At 41.4% G+C, this 19,540-nt stretch overlaps 1 protein-coding gene across 1 annotated transcript; it reads right to left on the bottom strand.

Annotated features, from left to right (window-relative positions):
* Positions 1–823: 823 nt before the first annotated feature.
* LOC112457509 (voltage-gated potassium channel subunit beta-2) lies at positions 824–18,881 on the bottom strand. Its single transcript, XM_025020632.1, has 9 exons — positions 17,334–18,881; positions 14,254–14,504; positions 11,914–12,127; positions 10,126–10,253; positions 8,343–8,549; positions 7,901–7,998; positions 7,579–7,635; positions 6,516–6,722; positions 824–5,416 (listed from the first exon to the last, which is right to left on the bottom strand). The coding sequence occupies exons 1-9, from the start codon at positions 17,456–17,458 to the stop codon at positions 5,315–5,317; spliced, it is 1,389 nt and encodes a 462-aa protein (XP_024876400.1). The 5' UTR covers positions 17,459–18,881; the 3' UTR covers positions 824–5,314.
* Between the last annotated feature and the right edge of the window lie 659 nt (positions 18,882–19,540).

Raw genomic sequence — 19,540 nt, 5'->3', positions numbered from 1 at the left:
GCGCGTCAGAAATATTTTAATTAATTAATTTTACTTTGTCGATTCGGATATTGCTTATTTATGGCGTCGCCGGCGTACTTTCCCTTCCTCTATTGTACTAATAAAGATACGACAGACTTGCCTATGCGGCGCGGTCAGCGAAGATCTACACGTGCCTATTTACGGCAAGTAAATAGGCGAGATAAGTAAGTAGGCGTTAGAGGAGAGGCGCAATAGGCCGCGGTGACATTTGCGCGCGTTTTCTTCTATTATAGAATAAATCGCATTGCGGTAAAAGTTAAGAGTGCGTAAAAATCGATATTCTCGAAAGGATCATAAGAAACACACGGTTCGTTTATAATGTATTACGTCCTTCGTCCTTTGTATTTCGATCAACATGGCTGACCGTTAGCACCTCTCATGGATAAATACTAAATCAGTAATTTAATTCGTAAAAATTGAATCAATAAGATATATTGATCTAATCGGTAGAAGTCCTTGTCGAGGATTGGCATATGATAAGAAAGAGGTTTCATTTATATTATTAGGAAGCGAACAATTGAAAACTGGTCTTTGGCAGTATCGCCCTCGATCTTGAAATTGTCCTATCTGGATTATCGCGAAGCCTTATCTTTATCGCGATCGTGTCCGTTCGAGATGTTAATATTAATCCAGACATCCCATCGCAATGTTAATCTTTATTAAGGTGCACATTAAATAAATGTAACATAAAGCGGGGATAAAAATACAAATATAAAAACTGCACAAAAGTTAAAGCGCAGGTTTTCTTTGTATTAAAATATCATAAATAATTGAGAATGTATATAAATCTGTCAAATAATCATGTTGGGAAATCCCTCTGCTCTTGAATATATAATTGAGCTCATTCGATCTGCAATATAATATAACATTATAAGCCACGATAACGAAACAATGCAAAGCAATAATTGCAATTAATTAAAAACAATTTCTGTAAATACATCCTTCCCGATTTGTAATATTAGGACGGATTTTTGCGGCTGTAAAGTGCGATATTACAGAGATTTGCCCCATAAAAAGCTGATGGCGTATTAAAATCATATTTATATACGATTGAGTGAACGTCCGATTTCATTTGTTTGCCGTCGCGCTATTTTACTTTAAAGCTGGCGCGAGACTATCCGCGTATTCGCACATTCGTGAATAGCGTTAAGAGAAATTTTGTCAAATTCAAATTCGTTATTCGTTATTCGCGCTAATTCGTCAGTGGAACGATTTTTCGACGAAATCAAAGAACGCGTCATCGCGAATCGGTACGTAGTAACGATAAAGTACCACTGTTCGCGTGTGGAAAGTCCGCGAATAACGAATTTTCAATAAATTACTACACGACTCACGAATCGCGAATATTACATAGTTTAGCGTCCAGTTTTACGGTGATGCCGATAAGCGGTCGTCGATCTCTCGCTGTTTTTCTCCGCACGTTTTCAGGCACGCTTCAGGTATTAATGCCGTATTCTCGTTAAGCCATCCTACGGTGTATAATTTCCTGCATAATTAGCTCACACGTCGCTGTGCCTGTTTCGACGCATTAGACATAGACACCTCCATACATTGAGCGGGACACGCATGATTTCTGTATGTTTGGTACGGTACATTATTTCGTGCCTCGTTTCCTTGAATGTATCAATTAAAACGTTGGCAACAGACTCAACAGAGTTATATGACTGACTGGTAGCAAAGTAAACAATTGTGTTTCAAGTCAGACGCATCGCGACCAGTTTCCTTCACTGCTGAATTTAGATACAAACGCCATCGTTTATTGAATTTATTCGTATTTTTAATAAGCAAACTGCCCGGAGTATATGACAACAGATTAGCAGCAGATTTGCTCAGATATTACAATAGATCCGATATTATCCTATGCATTAAACTATAAGTGTTTCGCCACGGCAGAGCTTGCTGATACAATCTGACAATTGTAGACAGAATTCGTGATTTCGTAAATTTTTTAATGGAATACATCATTTAAATTACGAACCGACAGATTCTGCTCGGTTTCTGCAGTCAATCTGTCATTAAATATTTAGTAGACACTTTAAAAATCTGGTGTCAAACAGATTTGGCTATCTCAATTTGTGACGCTTCTTCATTACGCGTTATGAACGTCACAATGCAACCGATTCACCAGCTTCGGAGTGATGACTGCATACAGCGCTTCGAGCAATGTACGCACAATTCATCGATCAAAATAAGAGGAAGAAGGCACGAAAATGATGCACCGCGTGAGGACGGCTTTATCTCTGATAGCTCTCGACGTTCCTTTCGATCGCAGGCGACGTACAACGACGGTTTTATCGTCGGCAACAGGAGCGATTCTTACATGCGTCATGTACAGACGGTTTGCAGTGCGACTGATAAATATTCGGAAATGTAAAAAAAAAAAATAACGGACGATACCATGACCCGCGCATTGATGACGCTCGATGTTTTCCCCGCCGATGAGATCGTAATTTTTGCACTTTGCGTATCGTGTTTGTAAGCATATATTGCTACGCGAATATTATATAATTCGCTCGATACTTGGTGCGCGATATTTTATGTTTTTTGATTTATCGTGACACCCCTTTTTATCACCTCCAAGTATTTACACTGGGACCTACGTCGCTGTACCATATGTCACGTGTTGGACGAAAGTTTAGCTTGAAGAAACCGCATCGGACGCGATAAAAGTGTACTGGCAGCTTTCATTATATCCCCCCCTTTATTTTCCTTTTCCGCGAGCATTTATCATCAGCATGCAACATTGCACATTCCTAAGAAACTTGGCATTTATCATCGAGTTGACGAGATTAAGCGGAATGTCAATAATATCGTTACAGTATACTAGGAAAACTCCCACGCGTAAAAATGGATCTGATTTGTTCTTCATTTGAAAGGGGAAGTTATAAATAAACGATTACAGATAATTAACCCTATGTTACTCGCGCGTAAAATACAGCCATAGAAATCTACTAAACTTACAGAGTAAAAACTTTTTTTATTGATCTTGATTTATGACTTTTATTGATTGATGACTTTTTGATTGATGATGAATGTTGCAACAATAAATTGTTTCGCAATTAAGGAGGAATTTTTGCACTTGTCTTCAGAAGACATGTAGAATATTATCAACCTTCATTTAACTGTAAATTATCAAAGAGAACAATAAAAATTGAGATATAATGTTGAGTAATGAAATACACCCCGCGCGAGTAATTACGTTAAAAAAATCGCATGAGTAATGTAGGGTTAATTTTAATTCGAGAGAGATTTGATCTTGGCATACACACAATCGCAAAGAAAAGATTTTGTCGAAGCCTTTGGTTGAAACTAATTTAATAAATTAACTGTAGATTCTATACAGATCCCAGAGTGTGTACGATTCTTTTGGGTTTGTATACATTTCGATATACGGATTCATACCATTTTTACGGGAGCGAGAAATTTTCTCTCGATCGTACACTTGAGCAATGTTCCGAGTGATCGGCGAAACGGCGCTTTGTGTGGTTGGCACGAATCGCATCCGCTGGTGACTCTCCGTCATTTTGGCATAAGGGAACGGCAAGATGAGTCGAAAGGATATTGCTCAGGGGCAACGATATACCGCGCGCACAAAGGTATAATCGTAGATTATTACAAACCTTGCCTCTCTCTTTGAGATAAATCTTTTCTCAGAAATATGTCTCACTTTACGGCGAAGCGAAGCGAAAAACTATCATGCGCGATAAACAAACAGACGTTATCTTGACAGAAATGGTCGTCTACTGAAGTAAAGAGATCTTTTGTACATAGTGTCCGGCTCTTCAAAGATTCCTCGGTAAAACCTGTCATGTTGCAGAATTTATATATGTCGGATTCGACCGAGTTTGCGATATTTAGCGAAAATATTTCGAGTGTAGCCACTAAGAAATTGATTACCTCTAAAGAATCAGTCCAGGGACTGAATCAGACTTTGAATTGAAAATGTCGTTCCGATTCACTTTCACGAATCGCTCGTCTCAATTTGTTCTACTGAATCGAACTCGATTATCGGAATCGTCAGCTATCGATTATTCCGCAATTACTCTTTGTATAATTTATTCTTCAACTGCATTCGCGTCCTTTAGTATACAGTACCTACGTTCTGAAAACAAGCGCGAAGTATTCTTTGTAAGAGCGAAAAAGTCCGTGGCTATATGTATTTTATGGAAAACTTGCGCATACGTATCGCGCGTGTATCTCTTATTTTTAATATAACGCAATCTCGATCCTCAAACAAACTAGAAAAAGGAGAGATGGAGAAAGAGAAGCGGAGGTAAATTGATGGATAAAACGCGAAGAATCAAGCGCAACGGCGTGTAGCTGAAAAAAATACGTATTAGACGTCGAAGTTGATGGAGCGAAATGTTAATCGCGTTAAGGACGAAGAATATTTGGTAGAGCACTTAAAACGCAGCGCTGCTCATAGCATATCATCCTTGATAAAATCCTTACGACCTACGACGAAACTTTTTAGATAATCGACGTGCGTGCTATATCGTCCGAATTTAATTGTAATGAATGGCAGACAGAATGTAGTTCGATGGACTCGCGACACTGCCGAATTCCTGATTACTTACTACGAGTGTAGCAAATGGGATCATTAACGCTAAGAATAATGAACACTTGGAATCGCGAATGGAAATCTCCCCGATGGGATAGAGTCTCTCCTGACAGAGGGAGATTAGAGAGAAATTTACGGCTCGGTGTGATCGGGGACAAGTGTGACCGTTCCCGCGGAGATGCTTTCGCGAAAGCGCGCGACACCGTCAACGGAGACAGGTGAGGTTCTTACGATGAAACGCGTCGCGTTTATCATCTACGTATCTACGAGTGTCCACGAGCGTGACGTACGAGAGATACAAATCGGTGCGTGAAGTACGCGGGGGTAACCCCCCCGAGAGTGAATGCTCTCGCCGTCGCCGAGGGGCGGCGAGCCTCCAGAGATGGATTTCTTTCGTAATTGTAAATATTGTCGTGTCGACTCATGGTCGTGTGTGCATTCGACCCGCACCGGGTCGCGACCAAAATGAAAAGCGGGGACGCGAAAACGAGAGTCGCATCCGTGTCGGTCCTTGGCCACCCAAGTTGCGATCGGTATCGGGCAACCAATATGGAGCAATGAGACGGTTCGTCTGTTCGTCATCCGCGTGCGGTTTCACTGTATCTCGCAGAACGGCATCTTCTGGTTCACCTCCTTGGTCTGCTCCTGATCCTGACTATTGCCGCCCTCGCTCTTCGGACTGCCCGCCTCTTCCACGGAACCCCCACCGCTGCCGTGGGGGCACATCGATTGTCATCTAAGCGCCAGAGTGGATATCATCGGCGGTCGGGACGGTTTGTTGTCAAGAATCCTCTCGATCTCGCTCATTATGTTCGCGTTCAATTTTGGGATAAGCTGGAAATCGGGAATTCTTTTTATTATTTGCCACTACATTCGATTTCTGATATTTTCTAATCGCACGGAATTACTTCATCAATCACACATTTTATACTAGATTACGAATTAAAAACTGATAATTTTGTATGATTTACAGAGGGGGTGATAATACACAATCATGAATCGATCAACACTTTTGACTTTTAACTATTTTATTTTTCGCGTTATCAAGATATCAATTTTATAGCTTTATTTTAAAATTAAACTCTTTGCGGTCGAAGTCCGGGATATTTCCGGCAAAGCACTTTTACCTTTCTAATCGTAAGCCAGGATATTCCCGGCAAAGCACTTTCTAGTCGTAAGTTGAAATATATTCCCGACACGAACGGCGTTTATTTAGGTAGCTCAGCACGATGCAGTTTATCTTATCGTACTTTACACCCACGTTTATGCGTTATATAAAATGAACATGATATGTCTGTCAGATTTTAGATCCTTTATCCGTAGCATAAAGGAGTTAGTTCTCTGGCGAATGCACAACGGGAAATAGAAAGATTCTTGAGAAAGTTTTAGTTTTGACATTAATGTTCTGTTATTATTATTCATATTATCTCTTTATTATTATTATTACATATTTTTGTAATAATAATTTTGTAAAAAAACAAGACGGCAAGAGCGCAGTGAAATTGAGGATATATCTAATTGTGAGTAGTAATAATGATAAAAATATGATAAAAAATATCGGTAAAATTAATATTTTATAGTTTTTTTTTACCAATTATTGAGCCTGTGTCTCCCGTGGTGCAAATGAAAATAATTCCGATCAACGGGATACATGCTAAGAAGTATTACGACCGCAAAGAGTTAAAAGTATTCGATCACTCTAATCGAAGGAGGACATTTTAAAACCTTCATTCGTTTACGCTTCGCCATTCAAAACAAGCAAGGGCAATGAAATCAGTTAAAATTTATCGATAAGCGAAACTATTTATGTACGACTTTCGACATTACGTTATCTATAGGAAAACTACAAGTACGTCATTTAATGCGATATATCGTCTCAAATATAGCATAGGGCAAACAACCTTCCGCGAGAGACAAACAGCCTGATCGTTACCTGTAAGCTTTGGAGACTCTCATACAATTGATCTATATTGGATGCACCGAGTAGAAGGCACTGAACACTTTCATTCTTTAAAGACCACGCGATGGCCAATTGCCCGAAAGAGCACCCTAGTCTTTCAGCAAGAGCGTATACGTCCCGCAATTTGTCAGAATATTTCCGAGTCTCCTCGTCTGCAGATTTGTCTTTCCATGCGTACTCCTGCGTCACAAAAATAATAATCATTAGCGCGCTTAAAAGAATAAGTGCACAGTTCACGAATCGTGTCTCCGTCTCATTATGACAATTTTTGTAAAATTATCATTCAAAGACAATGAGAGTAATGGCCTTGCACTTTGCTTATTGTTATTAGAAATAACAATAAGTTAATGTACCGTAATCGATAGATTTAAATCTCACATACTCAGTCCTATTACTCGTGTCCGAGCGTGGTGACTTCTCTTCATATACATGTGTTGCGCACGTGGATTATACACATTGTATATGGAACCTACAGTTTAACGCCGATTTCGAACGGCAATTTTTTAGAGAAGTTTTCGTGGCAAGACATACTCTCGGTGGTTTGCCATTGCCTTCCGAGAGGAGAACGAGCGAATAAAATTTTCTAGCTCTACCGGGAATCGAACCCGGGACCTTTGGCTCAATAGACCAGTGCGCTACTAGGCCACGCTCGTCTCCGTTAAATCTCACAGTCAGAATAAATATAGGAAAAGAAATATATGGTTTTGTTGAGGTATCTAAAAGTTTAGCTAGATATATACAGTTCTAAAACTAATTTTGTTGGACCATCTTTCTCAAAATAATTATGTCAGACGCTCAAGCTAGTTGCTTGAGAGAAAAAGCTTTTTGCAACATTATCATCATGTTTGAACGTTTTACATAATTATTTTGATGGTCCACCAAATTTATTTTCACATCTGTATCTAGTTAAATTTTTCGATACTTGGACAAAATCGTTCTTTCCGTGTATAGACAAAATATGTTTATCTTTAATGATGTTTGCGACTATTTTTTTATACGTAAACGTGTTGTTTCTATAAATATATTAATCGCATACCTCTTTATATAAAGATTGAGTTTCATCCTCCGTCCAACTGAATGAGGAGTATTTGTTCTGAAATCATAAAGATTATTCTTTGTTTCGATTTATAGATACTTTTCGTTTCGGTTTCTTTTTTTTAATGGCTTGCTATATTTTTGTGACAATCTTATTTAGTTTTTTAATTTATTAAAATAATATAATTTTATTTCTCTCGGAATAATAGTATAAGATAATAACATAACAGTGATTTATGTAAATGCTTCTTCGATAAAAAATAAGATAAATTTCGTTCATCAAATAAATATTAAAAATAATTATACATATTTTAAATACTTACTTTATAAGACGATCTCGAGAGGAACGATACTCCGCAATCTTCCGGCTTCGAAGAGACCATCCCTATGGTGACAGTAGACCATGCCATTAAACCAACCCCTGTAAAAAAATTATTAATCGAATTTGTCGATTAAAATATCGTATTAAAAATTTCTACGATATATATTTCACGATATCATATGATATTAACCCATTGATTGCCACAATTGTACAATTATAGGTAACTTTTTATCCGATGCTTGATATTTTCATATCAGCACGTTATTTTAATATGCTATATACTTAATTATTGTGTGTGTATATATTTTTCTTTATCAAAACTCACAGGGCAATTTTTGTTTTCCTCGCCAAAAAACCGAATAGCTGATGTTTGTCTATAAATCACCAAATATGAGTTAACTTGGCAATCAATGTGTTAAAAATAAAGATAGTGGATTAATTACCAATTTTGCTATACAATTCTGGCATATAGAGTTCGGGTTTCTCTCTATAAAACAGATGATACTCAGCTTGCTCGACGATCGGCGTCACGCAATTAAATTGCCGACAATTCGTATAGGCTTCCATAATCTCCACGGGTGACCATCGCGATGTACCCCAGTACATCACCCAACCTTTACTTATAACATAATTCATCGCGCGAACGATTTCTGAAATGTAAGATTACGCGAATACGTGAGATACAAAGGACACAAACGAGATTTTCTTATCGTGACAAAATTGCCAGGTATACATGGATAAATGATGCGAGATCGATGCGATAAATCTCTATTTTACGGTGAGATAACATCTATTAAGAAAACAAGAGAGCGGAAGTGTGTTTCAAAGCGTGTGAGGATAAAGGTAAAATAGCTATAGAATATAGATAGTTCTCTTGCATACATTTTTCGCATAATATAAAGCATACATTAACGTGATACGTAAACACAAGACGTTCATTTACAACAAGAAAATAAATATAAAAATATATATATAAATATATATGTATATATTATATATATATACACACACATACATATATATTGTATATATATTATATGTACATATAGCATGTAGAATACATATGCTTTTGCAACAATGACTTCCCATTTTCGCTATAAAAGTACCGAATATAGAAAGAAGCATACGGTAACTATTACGGCACAATGCAACTGCCAAACATCAAATCGTCACCATAGTGGAGATTCTTTGTAACTTCGTTATTATAGTTTCTTCAAGTTTTGTCATGGACTAAGATCGTTTGTCTTTTAAGAAATTGTATTGCGTCATGCAAAATGTCTGAAACTAAGTAAATCATTGAAATTTAAGTTAATACCGATAAAAAGTGTGTCAATATTTTTATAATTATATTTTATAATTATAAAGTAACTATTCTCATTCTATAATAAATGCATTGCATAACACTACTCGATGGATCCGTGTCTCTTGAATATGAAATAATAATAATATATCTTAAAATATCAATCCATCGCACGTAATATAAGCTAATGATTTCTTTTTATAGCTTGAAGAGTTTTATATTTAATTTGCACGACGCGACCGTGATAAATAAATTTTACCTTTATCCAAAGAAAACAAAATTTACTGCAAAATGAATATTCTAAGTGGAAAACTACTTTCGAATCGATTATTATAATATTGATGAAAAATGAGATGGTTTAAGCTCTTAATATTGAAATTAATAGAAAGTCTAATGAAAATCATCAACCATTTATAATAGTAATCGATCATAAATTTTTTTTTAATTAAAATTAAATAAAGATTATTGAGAAGGTCAGTTATCTGGAAGTAATTGAAACAAATATTAAAAGCGTAACAAATCTAATAAAGGATCAAAAAGCAGCACTCTGATAACACGATAATGTTTTTATTTTATTTTTAATCTTAATGTCAACTTCTCGATAAGAGAGAAGTTCTCTTCTCATTAAATAATCATCTCTCTTCGCCTTCCTACAGCATAAACAATAAAAATGTGTCTCTTTTTATCTACTCATGCTAAAAATTGTGCGTTATCGTGACGGGCATCTTCACGTAAAAGTTATTGTCGGAAATTACAGAGTATATCACAGTATCTCGTAGCACGCTTTTGTGCAGTGAAGTGCCGGTAAAGTGTTTGAACGATGGAATGGAGACGAGGAAGAGAGAAAGAGAGAGAAAGAGAGAAAGAGAGAGGATATTCGAATCTCTGAATATTACTCGTAAGAGAATGAGGAATTGGAAAGTTACCTTCCATCGGACACATTGGATCGACTTTGTGGATCATGACAATGTCGATGTACGACAGTTGCAGCCTGACGAGCGAAGCTTGCACGGACTCGATAATGTGTTTCCGCGATAGCCCGCGACCCTCGGTCCTATTCAAGAATAGGCAGATATTATCAATCTTATTAGGCGCTGCAAACGGAATTAAATAGCAGTTGGGATCATAAAGAGACATCAGATGAGGAATGTGTGCGGCGGCACGCGTTACGGCAGAGTTTCCTCGTTACGGCTTTTCCTCGTTACACGGTGCGGCGCGTTATCGAACACGAACCGAAAACAACAACGGCGAATATAACGACGGCCCGATGCACGGGAAACCTAGTTATCGATCCACGCGTCAAGGCGAGAGAAGCCTCATATTCGTGCCGTCCACTTGATATTAAACGAGGCCGTTTCGCATCGAGATTCGCTTCTGGCACGATATGTTCTCCCTATCGGGTTCTACAATCCTAAAAATAAATGCGGCGTAATCTTACGGAGCACCTGGAGCACAACCGTTCACCGACTAATTTATTTTATCGATGACACGCCGCCGTTTCGTAATTCCGCCCGTAAAAAGTGTTCTTGAGGAAAGGTTTCTGTCCTTTTCTTTCTGTATCTATCGATACCAGGCATGCGATGTATATATATATATATATATATATATATATATATATATATATATATATGATTGACAAATACGATACGTGATAAGGTATCAGTAACCTTCGAGTTTATTAATGACTGGCAGGTTTCTCTTTATCGCGACGCGAAAAGAATTCAGCTTTGCGAGCTCGAAACCGAGGATTGGTTTTAAGATATATAGTCTCCCTTATTTTATAATGACTGTGAAATCATAGGAAAAAAAAACATTTCGAAGATTTTAAGATTTAAAAAGAAAACCTTGTCAATTTTTTTGTTTTTTCAATTTTTCTACTTTTACGGTTTGGTACAAGCATTACGCACAGTGTCTAAGCATCTCATGCTTAGTGTACACAGAATACGCTATTATAAGCCCAGCCAGAAATGATTAAGTCTATCGATAAATCGACGTCGAACGCTGACGGTTGATATTCTTGTCATCGTCGACCTCATCATAATTGTTCTTGCGTCAATTGAACAATTGCGAATATTTCTATAAGATTTCTATTTTTTTTCGGCCAATTCTACATCAAAAGCACGGTATATATATGTAGGTATATATTATATATTCGATGTAGAATTGGCCGAAAGACAACAAAAATCTATAGAAATATTCGTAATCGTTTAATTAACGTAAAAACACTTGCGTTAAAGTCAAAGTTGACAAAAATGTCAACCGGCATTCGACATCGACCATTCACCGAATCGATGTCGATTCAACTAATCATCTCCGGCCGGCGAGGGCACGCGAAGGATAAAGTTCGCACGCAGGCCGATGGGCGAGTAAGTTCGATTACACTGAAGCCATCGATCGAGAAGCACACACGTCTAAAGAAAGAAAGAAAGAAAGATAAGATAAGATAAGAAAATAAAAGAAAGAAAGGAGAAGAAAGTATAGAAGAAAGAAAAGGAAAGGAAAAAAGACCGCGCTTTCGCGTGCAGTAGCGTTACAACATCGAGAGCCACCGAGAGCACGTCGAGAGCCACTACCAGCTCCACTATATATCATCAATGCTCGCTAAACACCACCATCAATGACGACGACGACGACGACGATGACGGGCGACGTACGCCATCAATGACACCGAGACACGCGCGACAAACACCTACGGACGGGCGCGCTCTACTCACTTGGTGTTCCAGTAAATTTTTGTCGTGACGACGTAGCTGGAACGGTTCCAGGCGCGCCTCAGCAGGATACGGCCGAACTGGATCTCGGCGCGGTGACCGCTGTGCGCCTCGCTCAGGTCGAACACATTAATCCCGCTATCGTAGGCGAGGGCCACGACGGCCTCCGCGGTCTCCTCGCTGCCGCAGCCGCCCACGCCGAAGGTGGTCCACGTTCCTGCGTCCCATAAAAGCAAATCAAGCGACATCGGCGACCTGCCGCGCGCACTTTGTCTTCCGGAGGACCGCGTGACCGAAATCGCGACGGTCGCAATAACCGTCAGGGTGGCCGAGCTTTAACAGTTATCGGCACATTCGAACTCGTCTATCTCAAAATAAAACGTTATTCCACCGGAAGATAAGACACTGGCACAAGGCCAGCACGGAAAATAGACTCGTAGGCCCGCAAGAAATGACAGTATTATTACTGCGCTTTTTTATTACATCGAAGGATAGGAATAATGATAATGGTAGTATATATAATGATTATAGCGATAAGTCGTCAAATTACCGTTGTCAATTATGAATTAAGCTTAAACTACGGAGTTTCGTGTTGCCAGCTCAGCCGTCTAAACTCATTTCTTGAGTCTTTAAAGTCTGTTAAGTTTAATTCTACGCCACGTACTCTACTAGCAAATTGTTTTAGATTCACGTTTCAAGGATATCCGGCCTGCCTTGCTGGTGCAAGAATGTCGCAAAAGAAACTTTTGCTTTACATTGAAAGACAACGGCTGAGAAACAACTATATGAGAAACGGATAAAATGATATATTAAGGGAAATTTTATCGATTTGAATGATTATGACATATTATCAAAGACCCTAGCTCTGAACAATACTCAAGAAATTTTAGCCGTCGCTCGTTATCTATTAAACAGTTATTAATATCAATGTAATCACTCTTTTCGATATTTCAAACGTGAGGCAATGTACATTTCTCTCCTTTTAAATTTTCGACTTTATATTAGAAAATAAAAGAGACAATTGAGATAAATTAAATACGATATTATTTATTTTTAAAATATGTATCCGTATCTTCGCAATATTGAAAATAGCATTCGTTCACGTTTTCCGTCCTTCTGCACCTCTATTCTGAAAAAATGCTAATCTAACCCAAATCTAATTTTAATTTCAAATCAGAAATAGATTTGGATTAAGTTGGAATTTTTTCGATGTGGAAGAAGGAACGGTCCAAGCCTTTACTTAAATATGTATAATATATTCAAATAATATATAATTTATATTAGCATTTATAAAGCATAAATTATAACATTCAACATATGTTTTTATGGTTCATTTCATTTGTTAATAATTTTTTAATAAGTAACGAACGATGGTAAACTCTTTTGCAAGTTGGTAGACAATATATACCAAGGTCATTGAAATCAATGAGGTCGCCGCTAATATGTAGTTTTACCGAGAAACAACAAGTGAGAACGGTCGTAGAATAATTTATGAAACTAGAACAACAAAGTAACATCGTGAAAATAAGCTCTTTTTTGCTTTAAAAAATTAATGTACATTTGTGAAATGTGTAAAAAAGAGTGTGAGATTTCGTTCACGTTTTTGTTTCTACTAATGTGAGCATAGACGAATCCTTTTAAAGGATTATCCTTTTAAAACTTGTTAGTGTAAATTTGCTTTTTATAACATTACGTAACTTTATTGTATCATAAACATTTCTTTTTTTGTAAAAGAGAAAAATTACGTAGCTTTTAATGTAGAAAAATATATATTGTAGCACCACTTCTCTCTCTCTTTTAAATTTTGAAGAAAATGTCTATAAAAAATTATAAGTGGACGCAACGGTAGAAAAATGAGTAATTTGAAGCGTTTATTCTTGAATCACATGCGTGCAGCGATTACATGTGTATATATTTGCGTAGGCAAGTCATGTGAATTGCGTGTACTGGTCGAGCTATCGAGCACAAACGATCAGCTATAGGTCATAGTGCATCGTACATATTGTATATATCCGCATCCACGGCGAAACCGTATGTCCGGCCGGGAGAGCAGAAACGTTGCGAAATAAATAATGAAAACGTGAAATCCGACGTTCGGCGATGTGACCGCGAGTGATAAAAATTCGAGATAACCGGTGAGACGGAACCATGCGCTTCCGGGATCGATTCGGTCGCGGGTATGTAGTATCGCGCGAGTACACGACCGCAGGAGAAACGAGGGGGAGGTATCCAAGGGTGATATATATCGTCTTCGAAGGGAGGAAAGCGTTCACGCGCGCTCCGTGATCGCGGAGAAGACGACTCTCTGGGAGAGATAAGTGGGAAATACATTCAGCAGCGTACCTAATCCAACATTGGAAACACGTAGACCGCTTTTGCCCAAGTTGCGGTAGCGAATACCTGGCGAGGGATGCTGCAAACGTTGCGCTTGTGCGGCAATGCAGCTAGTTAGTAGCTGTTCTTTCGTTCCGGTCGTGTTGCTGCAGTGCACGCCCGAGTCTACGCCGCCGCCACCGCCTACGCCGCCTCCGACGCCGCCGCCGCCGCCGTTGAACTCTTCCATGCAATCCAAACTTGCTATGGGTGCACGGCAGCTGCGCATACAAGGTGCAAGAGTTATCGCGTATCGATGTCGATATACGTCGCCGTGCCGTGCATCCCGTGTAACTATATCGGTCGATTGGGACGTCTCGAGAGGACCCCGGATGCCCGTTCAGAGATTCTCTCTTAGACACTTCGCTACCGAGGCTGCACGATTACTATCTGTCGCTGGAGTTTTCTCGTTTTTTAAAAGTCTTTTCTCTCAGTTTTCTCACTTCGAAATGTAATGTTAGATTATGTCTCGATAATTTAATATCGAGTTAAATGTTTGCTGATGAAACGAACGCGAATTGAGAAACTGATTGAATCGCAAGGTTTCGTAGTCTACATCGTAGCGAGAATCCATCTCTCGCTGGAACTTTGCAATTTTCAAACTTAAATAATTACTCAGATAACGTCTAGAATTAAATAAAAACGATAATCGATTCGTTTATGAAGAATTCTTACGAATGGAACTCGAGCCAACACGAGTTGCCGAGCATAGATGTTAAGTAATTTTATTTATTAAACAATTCCGTACTATATTGTTGTTGATAAGACAATAGTCGCATATTTTAGTTTATCCTTCTGTCGACAATCAACGATTGCGAGAGGACCTTCAGTTGCTCCCGTATTATTAATAATACTACTTTGCCTTATAACTGTGTTACGCGTGTTCATTATAACTTTGGTTTTCAAAGATTTTCGATATTTCTGACTAATATTAAGTGAGCACTGCTTGGAAAGATTTTTAAGTTTTAATCCGAATGAGGATTGGAACTCATTTGTCCTGCAGATCCAATGAGATTTGTCAAAAGAGAACGTGAAGCTCATTAGCGATCTTTACAAGCGATTCTCGCACGTTGTATTTTATGTTTGTGTGTGTGAAATCATATTATTCATGTATATCTATTAATATACTAATCTCAGTTGTTTTCTTATCGAGTGCGAAAACGTAAGCATTAATATATTAACACGTTTAGTATGAAAATACTAAATATGTAATGATTATAAAAGTTGATTAATTGCCAGCTTAATGCTACGGTCGCAGACAAGAATCGTCTGGCCGGTCGACCTTCTCGGCTGTCTGCACACCAACTTGGCCAAAATTCAAACATGAATAATTGAGATATGTGCAGACATCAGTCGTGAGCGTGGTAGCCGATGTTGAAACGTTACTCGTCCGTGTAATTTTATGATTTATTAAATTTTGATCTAAAATGTCTCCGTCTGTTAACATTGTTTACGTCTCAGTCTTTCGCATAAAGCTCCATTACATTAATAACGCGTATTAAATAAGTCCCGGTTCAGCGATTTGTTCTCTCTCTCTTTCTCTCTTTTCTCTCCCGTCTCAGATTACAGCTTTATACACACGACATAAACCCGGAGAAGAGAAACTTATCGCGGCCAAAGTTAGCCTACAAGTGACGTTGGTGCAACCAAGTCTAAGTAAGCTAACACACCCCAGTGCTCTCGCAGCTCTCGCTCGAGTTGAGGAAAACGAGGGGGTGCGGGGGCAGTCGAGCGTCATCGGACACCGACGTGGACGTCCGTCGTCGGTGGCACATCCTCGTCGAGTTACTCGACGTTTGAATTTCCCTCGAGCCTCGAGCACGATCGGTCGATCGTTCGCGAGCGCAACGTTCCAAGAACATCTGGGAACGTCGGAGACGGGCGCGCGCGCTACGTCTGTGCCCCTTTAAAAGCTAAAACTACCCACCGCCACCGCGATGTGGGTCACCGGCGCGCAAGGGACGAAGGAGAGCGTGGGAGGGGGGAGGAGGAGAGGCGATAGGTCTCGGGTCGGGGAATATCGCTTCTCGCTCGAGTGCCCGGTGTATCGCGTACACCGATCACTTTGCCCCGACAGTACACCTAGACGCGATTACTTTGCGAATTAGCCGCGTTTAATAATTAAAGCCGAAATATTCTCGGTAATCCGCTTGTTGGAGCGAGTCGTGGAACGACGATTCGATCGATGTAATAGCCATTAAGCGGAAACGGAATGTATAGTAGGCTCATGCGATTTGTTTGGAAAGCAATTGAACAACAGGGATGAAAAATTAACACGCGCGCGCGCGTGGGCGGACGGGGGCGTTTTAATTCTATAGGAATCTTCATCTTATTAATCGCGCGTGGATTGAAGTTACATGTAATAAATTCCTGATCGATACATCCCGAGTATCTCGAGCCGGAACACTATATTTTATCGGAGATAAAAGCCTCCTCGAATCTGTCGGATTCGAGAGAAGGGTTGAAATTGAAATTCTTTACATTGATTTTAAAAAGGATATTTGTCAGCGTCGAAAGTTCACATATCGATCGAGAAAGGCCAAGACCCATATGGTTCGAAAAACGTCGCGTCGTGACGATTATAATTAACAAACATGACCAGTTGGGTCGAGAATAAAAAAATCATTATTGAAATTATTCGTTTCTCGCGTGTGCCGCGCAGAATTAAGAGAGAGGATTCTTCGGGTAGGGCAACTTTAATCGAAACCCGCACGATATTTTGCAGGTATCCCACATCGCCGTAACATCGTTCGTTCAGCAATCAGCAGGGGGTCGATTGTGTATCTGGAAACGAGGTGAAAATTACAACAGTGAGGAAACCCGTTATAGTATCTACAATTTCATTCGTCGAAATCTGTTCGCTCTCATAGATTTCACCTCCAAGCTACAACAATCGACCCCCCCCTGCAGACCCATGATTTGCTTTTTTGTTCCTGTCGCGAACCAGCCTCTGCCCCGCGATTCGCGGCTGGACGCGACATTCGGCGACGAGCGCGGAGTCGTGGACTCCGACTATATACTCCGACGGCGTTCGCCGTTAACATACGTACCGATAAATCGTAGGCAGTGGATAAGAATCGTCGTCCTCCATACTGCTGTTCGTGTTCGCGTTGTTGTTCGTGTCATTTCCCGCCGCCGAGGTATTGCCAAGGTTACACAGCATTAATCGCGACATCGCTGACGCGCCGCTGCTCGTGGAACGTTTTTTCAGAGTCCGAATCGGAGAGACGCTCTCCAAGGGAGGAAGGGAGGGAGGACGCACGGAGGGAGCAGGCCGATATCACGGCGCGGGCACGGTACACGCGTTACTTGACTCCTAATGCGGCGATCATGACCCGAGATGTGCCTTATCGAGAGATACCTCGAGACCTCTCCTGGTGTGCGCGCTTTTTACCGAGCGGTCTCCTCCGCCGTCTCGCCGCCGCTCGTTCCGCGCCCGTTCCCTTCGCTTCGACACTTGGACAGTGCGATCTTCGGCGCGTGGCGAAGAACGTGCATCGCAATCGTACTTATTCCAAAATGCGCGTATATGTACAGGCTTAAGATCGATCGAGTCGATTCGAATCAATCTCGCGATTGCAGTTGCACGTACGATGCATGATATATAGGCACTGATTAAATTTTCTCTCTTCCTCCCCCCTCCCCCGGGTCGTCGGTTATCAAATCACGCTTTTAGGCACCACTTTTGAACGGCGTTAAACTTCACAGAGAGTTTCTCGCGCTTCAGCGCGGTCGGCACAATCCGCGCGCTCTCGTTCAGTGGCAGGGGGACAGCGGGAGGGGAGTGACACCTCAAGCGGTTCCTTCGCGGTTCCTCCGATTCTGCGGATCTCCGCGGATCAGATCGAAACGTCTCGCGAGAGACGCGGGCTGAGTATGGTCAACGATATGAAGCTGGAGAGAGAGGATACGTGGACACGATCCCCCGCGATCCACTGCCGAGCCTCAGCCGTCGTGCCGCCAATGCCGGGGAGGGTATAATATATCGAGGATGCCCCGGTGTGATTGCGACGATCTCGCGAACTGCGCGGGCAGGGGGGGCTACAGTTTCGCGTTACGATCCATCATCATCGGCCGTCACCCCACGGTCGTGTCGTCGTCGTCGGCGCAACGTCACGGGGACCGGTAGTGCTACTCGGTCGCCGGTGCCCGTCGCCGTGCCCGCGGACGTAGACTCCCGTAACGCGCGGCGTGTCGCGGGTCACGTAACTCGTCGCGCGGCGACGATAACGGGCATTATCGGCCGGCCGCGGGTCGGACGCGGGCATAAGTGCGCGCCGCTTGCGGGACGATCGTACGGCGCGGCCTGGCGCGGCAATAACGAGCCTTCATAAAGGAACACACACAAATCTCGAACGGAACATCGGTAAAAATGGGGGAGAGAAATTGTGCGAGAACGAGGGGAAAAAAAGGGGAGAGAGAGAGAAAGGGAGTGAGAAAAAGAAAGAGAGAGAGAGAGAAAGAGAGAAAGATAGAAAGAGAGTGAGAGAGAGAGAAAGAGACGGCGAGTGTCGTGCTCCCCGCACGTAGGCAACACTCCGCGCACACCGCTCGACACCCGCTGCCGATTCCCACCTTTCTCCTCTTCGGCGGCGGCGGAGCGCGATGCAACCCCCGTGCAACCCTCTCCGAGCCCCGTCGCCCCGCCACGATGGTGGCTGCGCGCGACGCGACCCTTTGCCTCCTCGCTGCGTGCGTGCGTCCGCGCGCGCGCGCGCGCGTTCGCGCGCCTCCTCCGGCTCTCGCGCTAAAAACAGTAAAAACGCGAAATTTGTCGCGGAAGGCGCACGAGGCCGCACGAGTTAATGGTATGAGCGCCGTGCGAATCCCCTGCAGCCCCCCCGGTGTCGTCCGACCTCGACCATGCGGCACGGCCGTAAGGTAAAATGATCGTTATTGCATGTGGAGAGCCGTGAAGGCGGCTGAGATTCGTGCGATTTTTCACGCGCGCGATTCATCGAACGGTCCAAATTCCGATAAATCGAGCGCTAGCGCCGAGCGCGACCTTGAATAAGAATTCAGATTGACGTGAGAATGAAGAGAGATATAAAGTGAAAGAGATAGAGATTTCTTTTGATTCTTCGCACGTCGTTTTACGAGACTGAAGTGATCGTCATCGAGTCGAAGATTTCGAAACGGAAAGATTTCACGCGATTCGCCGCACGGCTCCGCGGCATTGTTCTATCGAGCATTATTCCGCCTTCTGCATCGCACGACGACGCATGCGCGCGTTAGGTTGCCTTTTGGCGGAGCTACA

This window comes from Temnothorax curvispinosus, unplaced genomic scaffold (assembly GCF_003070985.1).
Source record: "Temnothorax curvispinosus isolate PA1 unplaced genomic scaffold, ASM307098v1 QBEX01007794.1, whole genome shotgun sequence".
Lineage (NCBI taxonomy): Eukaryota > Metazoa > Arthropoda > Insecta > Hymenoptera > Formicidae > Temnothorax > Temnothorax curvispinosus.
This window is presented reverse-complemented; position numbering and strand designations above follow the sequence as displayed.

Excerpts from the sequence above, each read along its gene's own strand:
- LOC112457509 (XM_025020632.1), bottom strand. The coding sequence starts at position 17,458 with ATGTCGCGATTAATGCTGTGTAACCTTGGCAATACCTCGGCGGCGGGA. Across the intron at positions 8,550-10,125 it reads TCCAATGTGTCCGATGGAAG|AAATCGTTCGCGCGATGAAT; the intron begins GTAACTTTCCAA and ends CTTACATTTCAG. Across the intron at positions 7,636-7,900 it reads TCTCGAGATCGTCTTATAAA|AACAAATACTCCTCATTCAG; the intron begins GTAAGTATTTAA and ends TTATGATTTCAG.